Source organism: Prinia subflava, chromosome 2 (genome assembly GCF_021018805.1).
Source record: "Prinia subflava isolate CZ2003 ecotype Zambia chromosome 2, Cam_Psub_1.2, whole genome shotgun sequence".
Taxonomy (NCBI): domain Eukaryota; kingdom Metazoa; phylum Chordata; class Aves; order Passeriformes; family Cisticolidae; genus Prinia; species Prinia subflava.
This window is the reverse complement of record NC_086248.1, coordinates 96,248,458-96,266,971: the sequence shown is the minus strand read 5'-3', so window position 1 is coordinate 96,266,971 and position 18,514 is coordinate 96,248,458. Positions and strand designations below refer to the sequence as shown.

At 44.9% G+C, this 18,514-nt stretch overlaps 1 protein-coding gene across 2 annotated transcripts; it reads right to left on the bottom strand.

The window, feature by feature from the left end:
• Nucleotides 1–1,020: 1,020 nt before the first annotated feature.
• Nucleotides 1,021–18,398, bottom strand: BROX (BRO1 domain and CAAX motif containing). Of its 2 annotated transcripts, none has more exons than XM_063391087.1 (13): nucleotides 18,333–18,398; nucleotides 16,368–16,498; nucleotides 15,601–15,707; nucleotides 14,002–14,098; nucleotides 12,569–12,664; nucleotides 11,864–11,936; nucleotides 11,458–11,563; nucleotides 10,800–10,889; nucleotides 9,973–10,058; nucleotides 8,597–8,678; nucleotides 7,430–7,580; nucleotides 5,880–6,039; nucleotides 1,021–5,423 (listed from the first exon to the last, which is right to left on the bottom strand). In XM_063391087.1, the coding sequence occupies exons 2-13, from the start codon at nucleotides 16,466–16,468 to the stop codon at nucleotides 5,337–5,339; spliced, it is 1,236 nt and encodes a 411-aa protein (XP_063247157.1). In that variant the 5' UTR covers nucleotides 16,469–16,498; nucleotides 18,333–18,398; the 3' UTR covers nucleotides 1,021–5,336. The 2 variants fall into 2 exon arrangements, with proteins under 2 accessions (XP_063247157.1, XP_063247155.1); XM_063391085.1 differs by lacking the exon at nucleotides 18,333–18,398 and adding an exon at nucleotides 17,774–17,910.
• Between the last annotated feature and the right edge of the window lie 116 nt (nucleotides 18,399–18,514).

Sequence of the window (18,514 nt, the reverse complement as noted above, 5' to 3'; positions counted from 1 at the left end):
TGTGTTTGTCAGGGCTCCTGCTCCATGGCCTTGGCAGTGTCCTCGATGGAGGGGTAGCTGCTCTCCTGTTCACAGAGCATGCACGGGCTCCTGGATGCCCCCGTCAGTAACTACAGAGATGTTCTACACAAAATGATGTAGAAGGTGTAACCTGTGACACCTCTTGCCATTTTAAAGCTGCGCTGCTGTTCCCGGGTGCACACTGTCTGTGCTGGGCAGCCGAGTGGAAAAACTGCAGGGAAACGCGAGCTCTGCTGCCCCTTGGTGGCCATCACTCCAGCAGAGCCCTGTGGGGATTTTTATCCATTCGAGGGGGCTCTATTGGTGCTGTGATGCAGTTTTTAACCATGTTTGGGGAGAAGGTATGGACTAAGCTGTGCTGGCAGAAACTGGGGAAGCACGGGTGGCAGAGGAAAGGGTCCAGGTGTCACAGAGGACAAGGCCCTCAGACTTGAGAGCAACTCAGCAAAGCAAGGGCAGCCTTACATCCAGGGGCCATCAACATGGATATTGCAAATGAGTCCTTCTTTGGGAAAGCCAGACAGAAAGCTTGGAGGCATGAGCAAAATTATTAAAGACCACCCCATGGCTCTGAGAGACAGCTGGGACTCCTGGAGACACCAGCAGGTGCATGTCTGGTTCAGATACAGAATACTGAAGTTATTCCCAGATAATCCCCTGCACACAGTATACAGAATATCCCACAGTGTCACAGACCTTGGCAAGTACTGGGATTTTGTACAGCCGTAAGAAATTCTGCCTAATTACTTTCTTTTTTCTAAACAGGAATTTGGGAAGCCCATCTCCTCTCCTCCTGCCCCAGGACTTGACATGATCATTGTGCCTACTACTCCCACAGGCACCCAATTCATGTACCTTCCTTATTTAAGTCCTCCTTTAAGCAAGGATTAAGCACTCCCCATAATTAATAAAGCTGCCTAAATTGCAGAAAGCAACATTCAAGACAGAGCCTTTTTCTTGCCACTGTAGGTAAAATTTTAAATAACGAAATAAAACACGATACTTGAAGATTGTTTATTTTAAATGGTATTCTGAAATTTGTGGCTATATACAAATTCTCCGGCGATGAAGTTTCAGATTGCATGGTGCCTGTCTTCACAAAGTAAGGCTGCTTGGTCAGTGATCTCAGAGCTGATTCCACTGAAGTGGGATCACTCAGAGTACAGGATGGCTTCAGGAAGCTTGTAATCCAGGAAGGCACCAACACCAAAGGAGGCCCTCCCACATAAAAAGCTAATCAAGGGTCCCCTGGCTTGCCATGGGACCTTTGCTGGAACTGAGCATCACCAGCAGGGAAAGGTCTGAGTGAAACCAGTGGTCACTGTGGCAAGGCCTTTACACTGCACTCACAGCCTGGAGACAGGTACACTCTGCAGGGGCTTTTCCATGCCTGTCTTACTCACTGTGCTTTATTCCTCACTCAGCTGGGCCAGTGACAGGAAAAAAAACACAGAAAAAGGAAAAAAAAAAGCAGCTTATGCTACTATTAAAAGTGATCTTGAGAGACAGGATCTTTTTAGGGACAATTAATAGGCATGAACAGGATTTATGTTAATGCTGAAACCTCAGTTTAGATACCAGACACAGGGGTGAGATGAAATGTCTCACCCGGCAGCCAACAGACAGAAAGTCTTCACTTCTTGGGATTCCCACGGAACACAGATGAGCAGCTCACTGCCTCCTCCCGTGCCCCCCAGTACCAAAGGCAGAGATATGCTTCATGAGTTTGTTTTATACACAGACAATTAAAAATGCATCTCAGTAATGTTTCCCATTAAAACCTTACCCATAGCACAGTACTGAAATCAGTGCAACAAAATGACAGGAAGGAGTATTTACAAGCATATTGTATTGTACCAAATTTGCAAGACAAGAAAATTCTAAAGTGCAAAGTTGTCTCTATTCTACACAGACAAAGGGATCCACTTCCTGCTCGTTATACAAACGACTACCATGTTACAGACACACCAGGGATCCATGCTGAACACCCAAGTGAGCACATCCATCCCTAGGCTGACAGGCAAAACTCCTCTACCAAATCCAGTGGGAGGCAACCATCAGCATCCAAGGGTCAAGGTTTAATCCCTCAGCTGTAGGTGTGTCACATGCTGGATGGAGAGTAACTACTGAAAACCCAGAACACGAAACATGGAGGAAGTGTATTTAAATACAATGAGAAAGTGTATTTAAATACATGGAGGAAGGTATTTAAATAGAAATCCTACAAAGAGCTTAATGGTTTGGTTTATAGTAGATTAAAGACAATCACTGCTTTTCTTAAAGCACAAAACAGAGGGCCCAGCACTCCGTATTTTATTCAGCTGCAGTTCTGTCCTGCTTCAGATGGGGCACAAAATTTTAAAGACTATTTACACCAACAAGATTTGCAGGCTTAGCCATGAGAGCCTCTAAAACCAGAGAGAGGCCACAAAAACAGGCTCTTGCAGCATCAAAATATTAAAAAGTCACCGTTCAAAATACTTCACTCTTTAAAATTACTGAAGGGAGCTATAAGAGAAGGAACATGGCTGCTGGGTTTCCAGACTGGCTGAAACTCCCAGTTCATTCACCCATATTCTTAAGCATATTGGACAGTTAATCTATATCCTATTTACAGTAATTCCTGCCACTACCCAACAGAACCAGAAGAGAAAGCTGCTCATTGCCTCACAGCTCTCTCTACTTTGCAAACTGAACAGTCTCCAGCTTCCTATTTTTTGGCAAAACCATCCAATGTTTGCCACAGGATTTCAGCTACAAGTAAACAAAGTTTGTCTTGAAAAGCAACACATGTTAAGTGAATTAGTTTGTTCCATTAGTCTATTTTTAAACTACTACATCATATTTACTGAAGCAGCTATGGCATAAAAGGTTACACAGCTAGGCTTAAGTCATGTCATCCTCTGACACAATTCACTTGGTTATGCCCCAAACTATTTACAGTGAACTGGATTCAGACAAACCACGCGGTTTGAGAAAGCCTCCAAAGAATTCCAAGTCCATAAAATAATCTTTCCTACCAGGATGTTTGGGAATGATTTAGTCATGATGTGTTAATTTCATTTTAAGATAGTCCTCTACTGGAACCCACCCATGGGTAAAAGCTGCATCAGAAATGAGGCCCAGGACCTACATGAGCATTAGCAAAGAAGGGATTCTGTGCCACAGTTTGTAGCAGATGGAAGGGAAAACGCTGGGAGGAGGGAAAACAGGATCTGGTCTACATAGCAAGAAAACTAATTCAGTTGAGATGTGTACATATTGACAAAGGATTCTGAAAATCAGTGAGTAGCTAAAAAAACTATGATTATGAAACTGAGTTAACTGTATCTTGATCCTTAAAGGTGGCAGGCTGAGCAAATATTGATGACTACAGCCAGAATACATTTTTAGAATTAAAATCTATATATAAGAAAACTAACTCCACACTCCACTCTGGCAAAACCTAAGCTGTCTTTTAATAATGCAAGAAGTCCAATGAGTCAGCTGATCAAGTTAGGAACAGATTTGAGTAACTCTTCATGAAACATACCCCAGGTCCCCAGGACCAGAAGAAATGGAGCCTTTCTAGGTATCTATTCTTCTTGATAGTCATTATCCTCTAGGCCCCTGCAGAACAGAAACTTCTTCCAAAGAAATTCAGCTCACTTTACACTTATTTTTATGTGCAGAACTGAGAGACAGAAAAATCCATCACAGGAAGCAAGGAGGTCTGCATTTGATGAACCCCCAACAGCCAGCATTAGAAGTCTCTTTGCCTTTTGTATCAACAGATTTTGTAATTTGGTCCAGTACTTCAGGAAGAGTCTTGAGTTCCCTATTAACCTCCTCAGCAGCTTTTGTTCCTCAGGCCTTCAAGGATTTCCACACCTGCTCTCTAAGCTAAGTGGCTCCAAGCCCCATGAAAGATTTTAAAAGCACTGAATTACAGCAGGGTGGAAGGTGAACAAAGAGCACAAAGTGAGGAATGTGTTTACAGTTTACATCACAGTAAGTGCATTTGCCATCATGTTTGCTGGAAGGGTGAGCACTGTCAGGCTGCTCAGTTTCTTTCTCAGGCAAAGAGAAGTGCAGCAACTGGTACCCAGGGATTGCAAGGCTCTCCCTTCAACACATGCATCATATGCCTTTGCATTTGCAGCAAATCAGGAAGATGTTTTTGTTGTCACGGGTGTTTTGCAGTGCTCAGCACTCAAGAATGCTGTCACATTTTCCACAGCAGGCAGAAATGGAAGCAGCAAGCTCTAGAAAATCCTTTCTTTCTCAGCCTTGACTGGGCTTGGCTTCTGGCAAGTTTTCTTCAGAAAGAGCTGATTTCAGTGCAACACTGCAAAAGCTGAGAAGCAGCACTGTTTACACAGGGCATACAGGAAATCCAGAGCTTGGCTTCCCAGCTGTGCCACCAGCTTGTCTTTCCTCCCTGCTCTCCTGACAGCTTCTTATAGACACCACCCAGATGGAAACACAGCAACTATCAAACCCACTGCCTTAGCATGACAGCTTCAGGAATTGCAGTGCCAAGAGATATGAACTGTCTGCAGCCTTCAAACTTAACAAAGCTTTGATGATTCAAAATCTCTGAACGAATGACAGAGAGATGCTTTGCTTTTAAACACTTCCATATTGCTTGCTGCATCACTTTCAGATACACTTGGATATTAAAGGATTTGGAATGAAGGACAGACAAAGCAAAGGTACCTTACTACATGATATAAAACCCCTAATCTATAGAGGAAAGAACAGAGATAGTTTCAGAACATAAATTGTGCTCCTGTTATGCAGAACCTGAGGTTTCCCAAGTTCTGTGCAAGTCCTGTGAAGCACCACAGGAGTGTTACAAACCAAACGCAGATTTTCTTCTCTCACTGGAATTAGGTGGATTGGAACACGACAGGGGCTAAGCCTGAATGACAAAACTTGAATAAATACAACTGTTCATGCAAACTTCTGTTTGCAGAATTGGACATGATACAGCATATAAGGTAATGGAAAAACCCTCAAGCATCACAATCATGATACTTCCTTTGCTATTTGTGGGTAAAACTAAACCCACAAAAAGAAACTCCCTAGAGGCACAATAGGAACATTTAAACCCACTCATTCTATGAGATCCCACTAAAACCAAAAATAAGTCAGATATAAATAACCTCCTAGAAATCCACCACATTCTTAAGCGGATAGATACATATTAACAAAGGTAAATTAAATTAGTCTTCTAAATGAAAAAAGAAGAATAAAAAAAAAGGAGATCAGAACTAAAGCCCCAGAGTCCTATGAATAGGAGTTTCAAAGTGAATTTAAAGCACTTATGGCACTCAAGAAATCTGGCATCCAGTGTCTTTTTGAGGCTTTATATCTGGTTCCTTCAGAGGTTTTACTTCTTCATCTGGTTTTGGTTTAGCCTATAAACAAGAAGAAAAAAAAACCCAACTAAATACCACAAGTACAAACCACCGTGTCTGCACAGTATTTATGCACAGCTAACTTTACATGTTATAATCTAATAGTCCCCTCTCTTTTCAAAGCTGAAAACTTTGAGTAAGCCTCAAGCAAGAGGGAAAAGCCAACTGTACTCTGTTTCAGCATCCTTAAATGAATCCTTTTCTAAAAACGAATCATTCTCTAGCATTCACTCCTGTAACATTACAGGACTTAGTAAAAAATGAGCTGATTTTCCAGATGCTGGCAGTGTGGCAGAGGTTAATTGACTAGTCCCAGGCACAACAGAAGGATGAGCTTAGGTGGTCGCCTTGTGCCTGCTTCCCCCACTGATCTGGGGAATGTTACAGAGGAACCAAGCTCTGTATGATACACAGAATAAAGCCAGAGGGAAGGAACAGCACATGGGATTATCTTACGGTGTCATCCTTTGGCCTCTTGGTGAGATCAAATGCTGCAACAGTTTCAGGAGTCCAGTGTGCATTCAAGGCAGGAAACTCAAAAGGAACAGGCTCTACTAAGCCATAGTTTGCTTTCAATTCCAGCTGGGGAGCCTCTGCTGGCACCTTCTGGAAATAGCTGGAACAGAATACAGAAATGTATTTAAAATACAATGCACCATCTCTGCAAGTCCTCTTTGCAATTCTAAACAAAACAATCTGGGTTTTCACGGTGGCAAGCTCTGCTGCTCTCTTCCAGTTCATTAAGGCACTGCCTAACATGCATTCTGCCAGCAAGGTTCACAAGAACAAAAGCAACTCCTTCTTAGAACTATTGTTTGCTCCCTAATCATGTGGCAGGTTTTCCCCTGCTTAATAACCGTTATTCCCAGTGCTTCAATCAGAAGAGCATCTTTTGTCCAAAAAAACCCTTCAAAATACAAATGAGGATTTAAAGTACTTCCCAAAGATGAAGAGGACACTTCTTCTCCCAAACAGTCTTAAATGTGCCACAGTGGATGATGGCAACCCAGCAGCCCCCCAGGGACTGGCTACAGGGCAAAGCCTTGGCAGGCCAGCAGGAGCTCACACACTGACACACTCTGCCTCCCTTGCTGTGCTGCACAGAGCTCTCCCAAAACAGGCACTCTTTCCAAGTTTTGTTCTAGAGGGACATGGATGTGTTGGAATCTCCAGCGTGCTGCTGTTCTAAGCTCTGACAATGGGTATTTGAACCAAAGCAGAGCAGAACATTTCTCTTCCTATTTGCAGTTCACTGTGATGTACTTGACCATCCTTTCCACTTAGTCAGTTCCCCTATTATGCAGGTCTTTAAATGTCATAAAAATTGAAATAACAAACTTCTTATGGAATACTAAATCATAAGAGGAGGGAAGAGGAGAAATGAATGAGCAAAAGAACTCTAAAGACAAACTAATCTTGATATTTTCAACTGAAATAAAAACTTGGTATTTCCAAACCCTTTTTGGGAGGACATCAGTGAACAGAAAGCCCTATTTAAAGTATTAACCATACTTGGACTGGTCAAGCTTCCAGCACCCTAAGCATGATCTTCACTGAAGGCAGCACCATGTTCTGACTTCCCTGCTTGCAAAGCAGGATCACCTACTGGTCCTCTCCACATCCCCCTCTGTCTTCTTTTGCCTAACAGATCCCAGGAGACAGGAGGAGAGCATTAGAGCAAAACAGCAACTTCTGCAGATTTTCTCTTGTGCAGAAGGAAGAGTGACCAGGTGGCTGAGGAATGAGGGAAGAAAACTGCTCAGCCTCTCCAGATGTCAGTCCAACCCACCCTGCTCAACTGGCACAGGACAGAGTGGGACAGCACAGACCCACTGCAAATCCACTGAGAGAAAATCATAGAATTGCACATTTATCTGTAGGTTACATGCCATGCCCTAAAGAAATGTAACAGCTGGAGAGGAAAATTTACCATGCCATCCTGAAATAAAGGCAAATGAGGTAATACCACTTCATACAGAGTGCAGTACCAACCAGGAATTACTTACATAAATCCATTCTCTCTCTGGCATTTTTCTAGTGTGTTCTTAATCAAACTTCCTAATTTCCTAAAGAAAAGATGTCCAGAAGGTTTGGCAGTAGTCCCAGGCCCTTTGGTTTCTCCATATTCTTTGCACAATGCTTCAGCCTTGGCAAAAACTTTGCAAGAAAGAAAGGAAATAAAAATTATTTACATGACCCTCTTAAATCATGGTTCTGCTTTACAGTGTCTCAGTCTTAGAAGACACCAGAATCCAGTCAGGCCTCTTTCCTCGTAGAAACAAAACCAAACTAGTTCAAAGACAGCACTTCCAGCCAAGATTTACTGCATCCAGCAAGTGACTAGGAAGAGGAAAAGAAAATTATAGCTTTTTGGGTGGGAAGATGCAGGAAAGCATTCTTCTGCGTGGGGCAAAATGCAACAATAAGCCCAAGAACTGTGCCACACGATAGGGAAAAAACAGAGGGTATGAAGGTGTCCACACACAGCTGAAGCCCCAAACCAAACAATAACCAATATGGAGTGGGAGAAGAAGCACTCTTCTCTGAACAGCAGAACACAATTTTTTTATTCCAAGAAATCCAACTTAGTTTGTTCTTAAAAATTTTTTGATTTATTTTTAAAACTAATATTAAAGATTTCACTTTGAAGATTTGAGCATTTTTATATATTGCAAAAAGTTATGCAGTGCAGGCCATTGGGGTGGAAATAGCTTTGAAGAGAGAAGACTGAGCAGAAGACTTTGAACTGCTATGAACTTGCCCAAATATACCTTTCAAATGAACAGAGAAGAAGTAAGTTACTGAAACTTGTTTAAAAATAAACAAGCATGATCTGGATTTATTATTTAATCTCCAAGGCAGAGATGGCTGCACTAATCTAACATATAAACCAGAAAACAAGATGACCAGACCATTGGTTTTACACTGTATATTGCAGGCAGCTCAAAGCAAGTCTTTAAGCCAGGCTGAGAAGTGAAGATGAAATTTTCTGCAGCACTGTTATGAAAGACAGTCTTTGGCAAGACAAAAAAAAATATATAATGTCTCTATTCAAAGGTGTGCTGGATTTCCATCAGGTGACAGATAAAATCTTTATGGGAGAGCAGATTAACAAAACACAGCAAAACAGAACAGGCATGGCATCACCAGACTCCCGTCTCAACCACACTTACATTTTTCTGATTCCTGCAGAGATCTGATTGCTTCCCCACATTTATCACTCGCCAGCAAAGTCTGGCCATGGTAACAGTATGCCTGATGGGAGAGGACAAAGTCATTACCAACATCCCTGGGCACTTCCTGCACCAATTCCCTCCTCCTGCTCCCTACAGCAGCTGCAGCTCCTCGAAGCTGCCACTCCCTGCAGGCAGTTTACAGCTGGGGAATGCGAGTGAAAGCAGCACTCACAGAACCATTAATGCAGCCCAACACTGGGAACCAGAACCAGAATCAGGACCGAGCTGTCTCAGGCCCAGCCAAGAGTAACTGAGCTGCACAGAGCTGTCTGACCTGGAGCACCAGCACCACGCCACTCCAAGCGCTCACTGTAGCAGTGTGCAGCATCAAGCCCCAGCTCAGAAAGAGACTGAACCTCAGGCAAGTTTACAAAGCTAAGACTGAGAACTAGAACTACCTGAACACTCAAAACTCCATCTGTGACAAACATCACTGAGTCTGGAAGAGATGAGGTGTTCTGGTGTCTGAGATATTTTGTCACAGTCCAAATAACTTTTCCACCCCAAGAAGTCCCATTTCTTCACACCTGTGCTTAAAGATGGAATTGTATTCCAGTGGGAACTGAATTCCTATTATCTATTATCAGGAGCTGAGTTTAACTAGTGAATACAATAGGTGAAGGAACAATCCTATCTACTAATCCCCACCTTGTCCCCCTTCTCACAGTACTAATCTACCATCTCTGTCCAAATCTACCATTGCCCAGATCATTCAAATTTTAAAAAAATGAGAAGTACCCCAACTCTGACCCTCCCTCACCTCTCAAACCTGCTAATACGGCAAGCAGCTTTTAGCTACAGGTTCAGCCTAAGAGAAAGACAATGAAGTAAACTGCTTAGCTTGGGCCTTTTGTACAGTATAAAAAAGACAGATTACAGGCTGTGGCAGGCTACAAGACAGCAAATTGAGCAGCTGAGGATCTCAAGGGCACTGCAGCACTTGCTAGGAGATCCATCAGGCAAACAGGGACAGTTCTTGGAATGGTACCCTTTGGTACTTGATGCAGTTGCATTCAGGGCCCTCACAGAGATGCTCAGCTCTGAACTGTGCCTAGGATCAGACTGTGATGATGATAACAGAGGCGACCATTATGCTCAGCCTGAATGGCTCCAATTAAAGACCTGTGATCACAACAAATCCACATTGCTGCAATTTCATTTGGCTCCACAAAAACAGTTCTAATGTCACTGACACTGCACAATTCCTCTTCACAGTATGGAAAGAAAGCCAAGGCAACAGTCAGCCCCCACTCCCTATGCAGCCCTTGGCAGACAGACAGCAAGCTGTGACTGCTGCCACCCAAAGTACTTACGTAGGCCATATAGAAACAGCTCTTCAAGTTTAAGTACTTCCTCCATTTACCTGCATAGGTTGGATCCAAACTGGATAAAGTTTGATCTGCGAACACATACGAAAAGTAATTTTTAAGACATTTCCAAAAACAAACACATTAAAAGACCAAAATTCTTAAACTTAGCAACAGATCCTAACTCTAAAGTATCCAGAAACAAGGGAAAAAAATACCCCTGCAAAAGCACAGAAAATGTAGGAGAAAAACCTCAAAAATATATAGCTATCATGAAGTTGTCCCTAGAATCCCTGAAAGTGCTGCCCACTAAGTCTGGATGGCTAATGCTCTAAGTATTTTTAGGCAGCATTTCAAAGCTTGTTCCTGGTTGAAGTTCCAGTAGTGACCTACAACGTGAGGTGTGTTACAATGTCCTCCTGACTTCTGCACTTCTCCCATTGCCTCAGTCAACCCAGAGATCAGCTTCCTCAGCTGGAAGGTGGCACACAGTGAACCCACTCCCCTCCTTTCCACGCTCTGCATCATGATCTGCTGCCCAAAGGCAGCTGGAACACACTCCACTGACATCAGGCCATTTGTCTGCTGCTAGTCTGTCTCCCTCACTAATATTTCCTAACCATCAGCTACAGAAAAGGATTCCCACAAAACCAAAAAGCCTTATCAAAATACATGCTGATAACTGGAGCCTTAAATGTGCTAAATAGAAGCTAAATACACACTCCACATCCGCTGAGAACAGCATTAATATTGCAATTTATGGGTGGGTGAAGTAGATCTGCTGGCAAGAGTGCATAAACCAAGTCACCAAGGATACAAAACAAGACACTCACCAGCTTTTTGGTAGAAGTTGGCTGTTTCATAAGCCAGAGCAGCTATTAGGCCTGGATTGTGTTTCAGCTCAATAGCCCGAGCAATTGTCACTGAAAAGAAGTTCCACACCATGGTTTAAGTTTAATTGAAATGTCCCATCACAACAAATCAGCAGAGGCATTTAGGGTTTTAAAACCCATGCACAAACAGAAAATAGATGTTGTGCAGTCAAGCAAACAGAAGAATAAAGACAGATTGTTTCTTGGGTAGGATGATTCCAATTTAGTAGAAAAACTGAAGGAATGTTAGCCTTAAGATTACCTAATAAACAGAAGCTGCACATGTTTTAAAGTAAAGGAACTGGGAATTCACGGTAGGCAAGCATGGTGGTGAAAGGCTTGCATGAAAGAGTAAAATAAGAAAAAGGAGGACTGCCACACACAAGTTCTTCTGAAGTGAAAGATATTTCATATTATAATTATAATATCAGACTGATTTTTGGCATTTTCTTTCTATAATTGTAACATAATTTTCTTTAAAAGCAACCTGCCCCACTATGCCATAGTACTTCAGGAGAATAAAAAACCCCATGGCCTTGCTGCCAAGCAGAATTCATGAGACATCAGTGACCCACAAAGAGTCATTTCCCACACCCATGCAATGTATATTTGGAGATACCTTCTTGAGCTTCAGCTTGACACTGTATGATGTAGGAGTCTAGAAGTCGGGCTTCCAAATCTCTTCCCTTCTCCACAGGTGTAATCAACTTTGGAATGTGACTTTCCTAAGTACAAAGCAAATCTCAGAGTCACTTTAGGCCTGACACCAGTGCAAAACAAGGGGCTCATTCCTAAATGGATGGGACACACTGAGTGAAGGTCCCAAGCACCTGATAAGGGCAGACAGACAAACCACTCCTCCAGTGCCACTGGGAATGAGTTGCAGGGACTGAGTGGTACCACAGCCTATTAATACCTTTCTGTTTCCTGGATCATTCAGGTATGTGTGTAAAGGCATCTCTAAGAAGAGAAGTCTAGTATTTGAAAACACCTCAAAGAACAGACAGCAAAGAAAGTCCTTCTACCTTCAGGTGTTTAAAAATCCCAGCTGCTATCTTCAGGCTGCGGTGAACATCTTTTGCTTCATCTTCTGTTATACTGAGAAAATAGAATGAACCAGTAAAATGATAGTTAGAAAGGGCCTCTGTCATTTAGTGCCATCTCCTGCTTTGGGGCACCGCAACTGGCAACAGCAGATCAGGTCAGTTATGGGCTTGTGTAGATGAATCTTAAATCCTTCAAGAATCAAGACTCCACCAATTCCCTAAGTGACATGTCCCATGGCTGTGTTACCTTCAGAGTAAAGCAGTTCTGTACAGTGTCCAATCATGAAATAATCATACAGAACTTGCTTGAAAAAAAAGAAATGTAAGTTCCCATGATGACTCTCAAGTAAAAGGTAACCTCAGTGTTAGAAGCCAAGGATTTAGAAGTCTGTAGGGCTGAACATCAGCAGAGCTGTGATTTTGAGACTCTCAGTTTTGCACCTGGACATTTAGAGGGGGACTGATGAAGGGTTTCTCGACAACTGACACTTTCTCTGTGTCTCAGGCACGTGGTACTACTGCACCTGGTTTGCAGAGGCAAGAAGGGATTGAAGTGCTGGTGTGTAAAGGCCTCCTGGAACTCCCCTGAACTGGAACGTCCCACAGCAAGCAAGCCCCTGAACCTGCTAAACCTTTGGTGGAGTATTGCTGCAGCAGAATTGGTAAGAAAAGAACACCACTTACTCTTCTTTTCCAGCGAGTCTTGATGCATATTTTGTGTACCATAGAGCCACATTAAATCCCATGGAAACCAGTTCAAACACTGCATCCTGCTGGGCACTAAAGAAAGACAGACAAAACCCCCCCAAAACTTAATGCATTTTTTTTTTCTCACATCTCTCTCTGCTGATAGTTCACATAGCAGAAGTCAACATTTCTCTCCATAAAACATCTTTTATTTAAGATGTCAACAATTTCCAATTCAGAACCTCCTACTTACTCAACTACCTAAGAGAGACTTCATTTTTTTTTATTTATTTCCTTTAAGAAGTCATAATTAGAATCTCCCACATTCAGATGCCCACCCTTCCCTTTTGGGAACTTTTATTTTAAAACTGTAACTTGAGATTTGTTTAGCTTTGGGTGTGGCTGACATTTTTCCATCTCTCTTTTTTTTTTTTTTCAATTGCACATTTTGTGGAAAGCCTTGCCCTGGAATGTCCACTTTAAAGTTGTACTGCTAAGTTAATAAGTCAGAGTCTATTACAACTCTCTCAAATGAATGTTATTGCAAGTATTTATGTAACTGCAGACAAATAGCATGTGCAAACAGCAGGGAATTTCAAAAGCTAAAAACAGTGTCTTTGAAAAGACTGACCTTGCAATCACAAGCTCAGTATAGCTCAGGAACTAGCAAACCTTTCAAAAAGAAAGATGTGGGAGTGGGAAGAGTAATGTTGGCACAAGTACAAGTGTGTCTGACCGTGAGAAAATTAGAAGAAAGTCTTAATCAACAGATTTTCTTCCACGGGGAATAAAAGCTTTGAGGAGGTCAAGCACTTCTAGCTAAAGCTTGACAAATTTGTAGGCGTGGTTATACAACACAATTACCTCCAATAGCAAGAGACAAGTGAATAATTCAGAGGGTCACAGATCTGTATTCCTAGTGGAAACAGAAGATTTGTCTGTTTGAACCAAGAGGACATGTACTTGGAGCTTCAGAGGACAAGAACAAAATCAGATCTTCAGCAACACTGGAACCTCCAAACACACAGAAACTCCCTGTCAGGCAATAGTGCCAAATTAAGTTTTAAACTGCAGTAAACAGTTTAAACTGAGTTGAGCCATGCTCAACCCACCAATACCCTCAAGGCTCTTCTTTATACTGCTCTAGCCAACTGCAGGTTCACTTTGCAGATCAACTGAGAGACCCAAGGGATCCTTCTACCATTATTATGCATTCTCACAGCTTTACATAAAAGGCCACGCACACTTCAGACCACCAAACACAGCACAGCAGGTACCAAAACCACAGCAACACCTTTTCAGAAGCTACTTTGTGTTCAAGACTTTGCTACATTTCTGTTTCCCTTCAGGCCTGTGCTGGCAGGGGTGCATGTGTGCAACAGAGCAGCAGAGAGCAGCTGCACACGCTGCACTCAGAAAATCACACGCACCTCGGGACTTGGCCTTGTAGTGTGTCTGTCCACTTGAAATTCTGAATGTATCTCAGCTTGCACTCCTGGGAAGAGTCATCCAGTGAAAGGATAAAACCTAGGGAACAATAAAATAGGCAATCTCACAGTAGGAAACAGAAATGACTAATGAAGCAGATGGATCACTATGAGTACAAGTATAGATAAAGGAATGTTTCTTGCTGAACCCCTCAAAACCCCATGTTACTTCCTGGGCTTTTACTCCTCAGTATCTCGAGAGCAAAGTGTGGAAAAACCCAACTGGCTACTCCAGAAAACGGCCTGCCCAGCATGTTACCAAGCCAGCCCTGAGAATCCTGACTGCTCCAGGAGAACCTGGCAGATGTCTGCATGTCCCTTATGGTGACAAGCTGGCAGTGGGACTGGCCCAGGTGCAGGATGGCTGAGGTTGCTCAAGGTGAGTGAGTGGCTGTCTCTCCCACCATAGTGGCAAGCAGGAAATTCCAGGAAAAGCTGCCTGGTCAACAGGGAGAGGAAAAAGGGCTTCAAAGCATGGGCTCACCCAGTCATCATCCATCTGCAGGGCTATGGGAAATTGGTTCTTTATGTCCAGTAGCCAAGAAAACAGCAGTTAGTGGGATGGAGCTCATGCTATGGGATGTTCAAATCCTAGCACATGCAGGCCTAGGAATTTCTTAGGGAGGTTGAAGAAGGGCCTTGGTCTGATCAGTTCTTACAGACTTTAAGAGGTCAAGAGCTTGCCGTAGCAGCTACTGGGGCTACACCTGTCAGAGTGTCACATGTTTATAAACACAAAAAATACTTGTTCCTTTCACATGCAGAAGATTTTAGTGGCCAAGCATGATATTTTCCTGAAGAAACCCTCCAAATCTTGGCTGTAGCAACAGGGATTCTTATCTGACCCTTAGATGTGACACTAGCCTACACCCTCGCATGGGCTCACTAAACCAACGTGTACTTCCCACAGACTGAAAGATCCCATTTTCCACGAATCAGCTGATTTCTGAAAATGCAGTCCTAAGAAACCTGGCTGAGGTTTCTGACTGCTAAGAGAGAGTTACCAAAATACTGGCAGAAGGAAGGTTTCAAAGGCAAGTGTCAGCACAGATGAACCATCTACTGAAAATCCCATGCTAATGAACAACTACATATATACACACACCTAAGACAAGCAGCAGCAGAAGGTAAACTTGCAACAAGTCTATGGTCTAGTATGAGACAAACCAGCACTTCACACTGAGGAGTAAATGATATCAACCAATTAATAGACTCAATTTATACTTAGGGAGCAATTCACCACCACCTAAGAGACAAATACACATTTTCTCCTCCAACAGGAAGCAGAATGAGATTAAAGGCAGGAGGGTAGGGCTGCCAGCACGTAGTACTGGCAGGGTCACAAAGGACACTGGAACTTGGAGAAGGGGCTTGCTAAACAGCCACCACTGGTATCAAGCTCACCATGAAGACAGTCTCCTTCCTGGGAAGTGCAAAGCTTCATCACAGGAGATCAGCACAACTCACATTCTGAGAAGTGCCACTAAACTGAACTGATACTTCTCTTGGTGAGTTAGTAGTACTGCTAATAAATCTCCCTACCTTGCAGGAGTGAGAAGTACAAGTCAGCTGCATTCTTCATCATTTCTGGATTACAACTCGAGTCTGTAAACAGCTCCAGCAGCCGTGTTCGAGATAACCGTAAGTCACTAAAGGAAAGGAGAAAAAAAAGGAAAAAATAAACCCTAAGAAATCCTATTCAAAAATGTACTAATACAGAAAACTCTTCCTCTCTCCTCTGGATACATATGACTGGCTCTAGAGTACAATCCATTCTGGACACACAGCAGTGGGTAAGCAGTACCCAACCTCTTGTTCTAACACTTACTAAAATAACTGTGCCTTTACCTACCAAGAGGCTGGGAGCAGAGAGAGGAAAGGGAAGTAACAAGCAGGAATATTCTTCTACATTAGAATGGGATGATGAGATGAAGAGATACGAACAGATCTGCAAAATAGGCTGAGATCCCTTTTCGTTACATTCCTACCCACAACAGAACAGTCAGGCCTTATCCACTTATGGAAATTAAGCCATCTTTTGCAGGGGAATGCACAGTCATCAGAAAGACAATGAAGTGCTTCGTCTTTTGCTTCTGCATTGTTGTAATTGGCCTTGCTGTGCACTCAGAGACTCAAAAACTGGAGAATTCATTCTCTGAGCAAATGTTCAGTGTTAGCAGTGTCTAACTGCCTCCCTGCCTACACATCTCCAGCCATCTTCAGCTCAAAATCTGAAGAGCAACCATTACTTTTAAGGACGTCCCCCAAACTGTAAGAGGTAGAGTGAAGCCAGCCCCCAGGACACTTACTTGCAGACCTTTGTTGCAGCTGGAGTGGTGGCTACCCCATAATAATTAAATGAAACTGGAGCTGTGGCCTTCAGAGGGTTGCGATGGAACCAGTGGGTCATTTTCTTCCTGTGATGTTGTTTATGCCAAATCTAAGGAGTGGAAAGGAAAGAACAGCTGCAGGAACAGGTGCAACTGAGGGGCTGCACATGTCCTGCTCCTCTGCTCAGAAAAAGATATTCCAACTGTAAACAGCTAGGCAAGAAATTAATTTGAAATTAATTTTTTTCCCATTTGAAACTCCAAGCTTCCATATGCCTTGTGCTCACCGTCCATGTGCTTAGTGTAAGAACTGCACTCTCTTGAAATACAAATGCTTTCTGAGGCAACTATTTTAAGCAAGGCAAAATGCTACCACCTACTTTGCTCTATGTGAGCACACACATTCCTAGGGAAAAACCCTCCACGTTTGTTACCTCCTGCATAAGGCTGAACATAGCTGTAAATCACATGAGAAGTATCCCAGAATCACAGAATCAATTGGGTTGGAAAAGACCCCTGAGATCACCGAGCCCAACCTTTGACAGAACACTCCCATGTCAACTAGACCATGGCACTAACATGTCCAGTGTATCCTTAAGCACCTCCAGGGATGGTGGGTGATTCCACCACCTCCCTGGGCAGCCCATTCCAATGTTTAACAACCCTTCTGTGAACCAATTCTTCCTAATGCAAAACCTGAACCTCCCTTGGCACAGCCTGAGGACATTTCCTTTCATCCTGTCACACTTGTCACCTGGGAGAAGAGGCTGATCCCCACCTTGGCACAGCCTCCTTTCAGGGAGTTGTTGGGAGTGATACGGTCACCCCCGAGCCTCCTTCCTCTTTTCCAGGCTAAATCTCAATTCACTGAGAATATGTGTCTGGTCCATCTGTGGATAGCTTGTCTTTGGGAGCCTTTGGTATAAATGAACGTGCAACGACGAAATCTGACTGAAAACATGGATCTATCTACATGCACGTATCCCACCTGGAAGGTTGGGAGAGCAGAGATAAACCCGACCCTCTCTTTTCTTTCGCTTCAGTTTCAGCAGACAAATGTAACACAAGCATTGCAGTCAGTTTTACAACTGCAGTGCGGGGTGATGGAACATAATGGGCACATCCCGAACATGGGAAGGCCCTGCTGGATGAAAGGTAAAACTCCTTCACCATGGGGGCAGAAAGTGCTCTCCATCCTCGAAGGTTTTCCACACCTCACCGGACAAAGCCCTGAGCCCCTGCTGTGACCTCGGGGCTGGCCCAGCTCTGAGCAGGGCGCTGGACTGGGGACCCCCCAGGACCAGAATCATCTCGCGGTCCTTTTGGAATCCCTAAGTTCATCCTTACAAAGCGCTCTGCAGCTGTGCTGAAACAAACAAACACACCAGCCCCAAGCAGATCTGCCGGCACGGCTCCCCGGCACTGTCCAGACGCCCCTGCCCGAGCAGGGCGCTCGCTCACGGCCCCATGGCGCCGTACGGACCGTGCCGGCGCCTCTCGGGGCCCGTCCCTCGGGCCGTCCCGCGGGCGGTGCGCACCCCCTGCGCGGCGCTGCCGCCCCGCGGTGTCGCGGCCCGGGCCGGTCCCCGCGGGGATCCCGGGGCCGCTCCCGGCCGTGCGTCACGCGCCCGCCGCCGCAGGCAGCGCCAGCCGAGAGCCGATGGCGCCGCCCCATCGCGGCCGATCGCACCGGCCCCGCCGCTCGCCCGCCTCCCCACCGGGGTCCGCGGGCCGCCGCCACCAACAACAGCCCCGCGGCTGTGGGGCCGCCCCCCGGGACGGCGGCTGCCGGCGCGGCCGGGGCCCACAGCCGTCCCGCGGGAAGCACCCCCGAACACCACCAACACCGGCGGGAGCGGGGACGCCGGCAAGCCAGCGGCGGCACCGGCCCTCCCGGAGGGGCGAGAGCCGCCTGCGGTGCTGCAGGGGGGCGCCGGGGCTTACCTGGGGGCGGGCCTGCGGCGGCGGCACGGCCGGGAGCGGCGGGAGGGAGGAGCGGCGGGAGGGGCGGGGCGGCCCCGCCCCGTCACGTGCCCGGCGCCATGACAGGTACCGGGGCGGAAGCGGCGCGCGCGCCTCGGTAGCGATGGCGCGGGCGGGCGCGGCCGGCGCCGCCTCCCCGGCTG

Excerpts from the sequence above, each read along its gene's own strand:
- BROX (XM_063391087.1), bottom strand. The coding sequence starts at position 16,468 with ATGACCCACTGGTTCCATCGCAACCCTCTGAAGGCCACAGCTCCAGTT. Across the intron at positions 11,564-11,863 it reads GGATTTTTAAACACCTGAAG|GAAAGTCACATTCCAAAGTT; the intron begins GTAGAAGGACTT and ends CTTTGTACTTAG. Across the intron at positions 7,581-8,596 it reads TCTGCAGGAATCAGAAAAAT|TTTTTGCCAAGGCTGAAGCA; the intron begins GTAAGTGTGGTT and ends TTTCTTGCAAAG.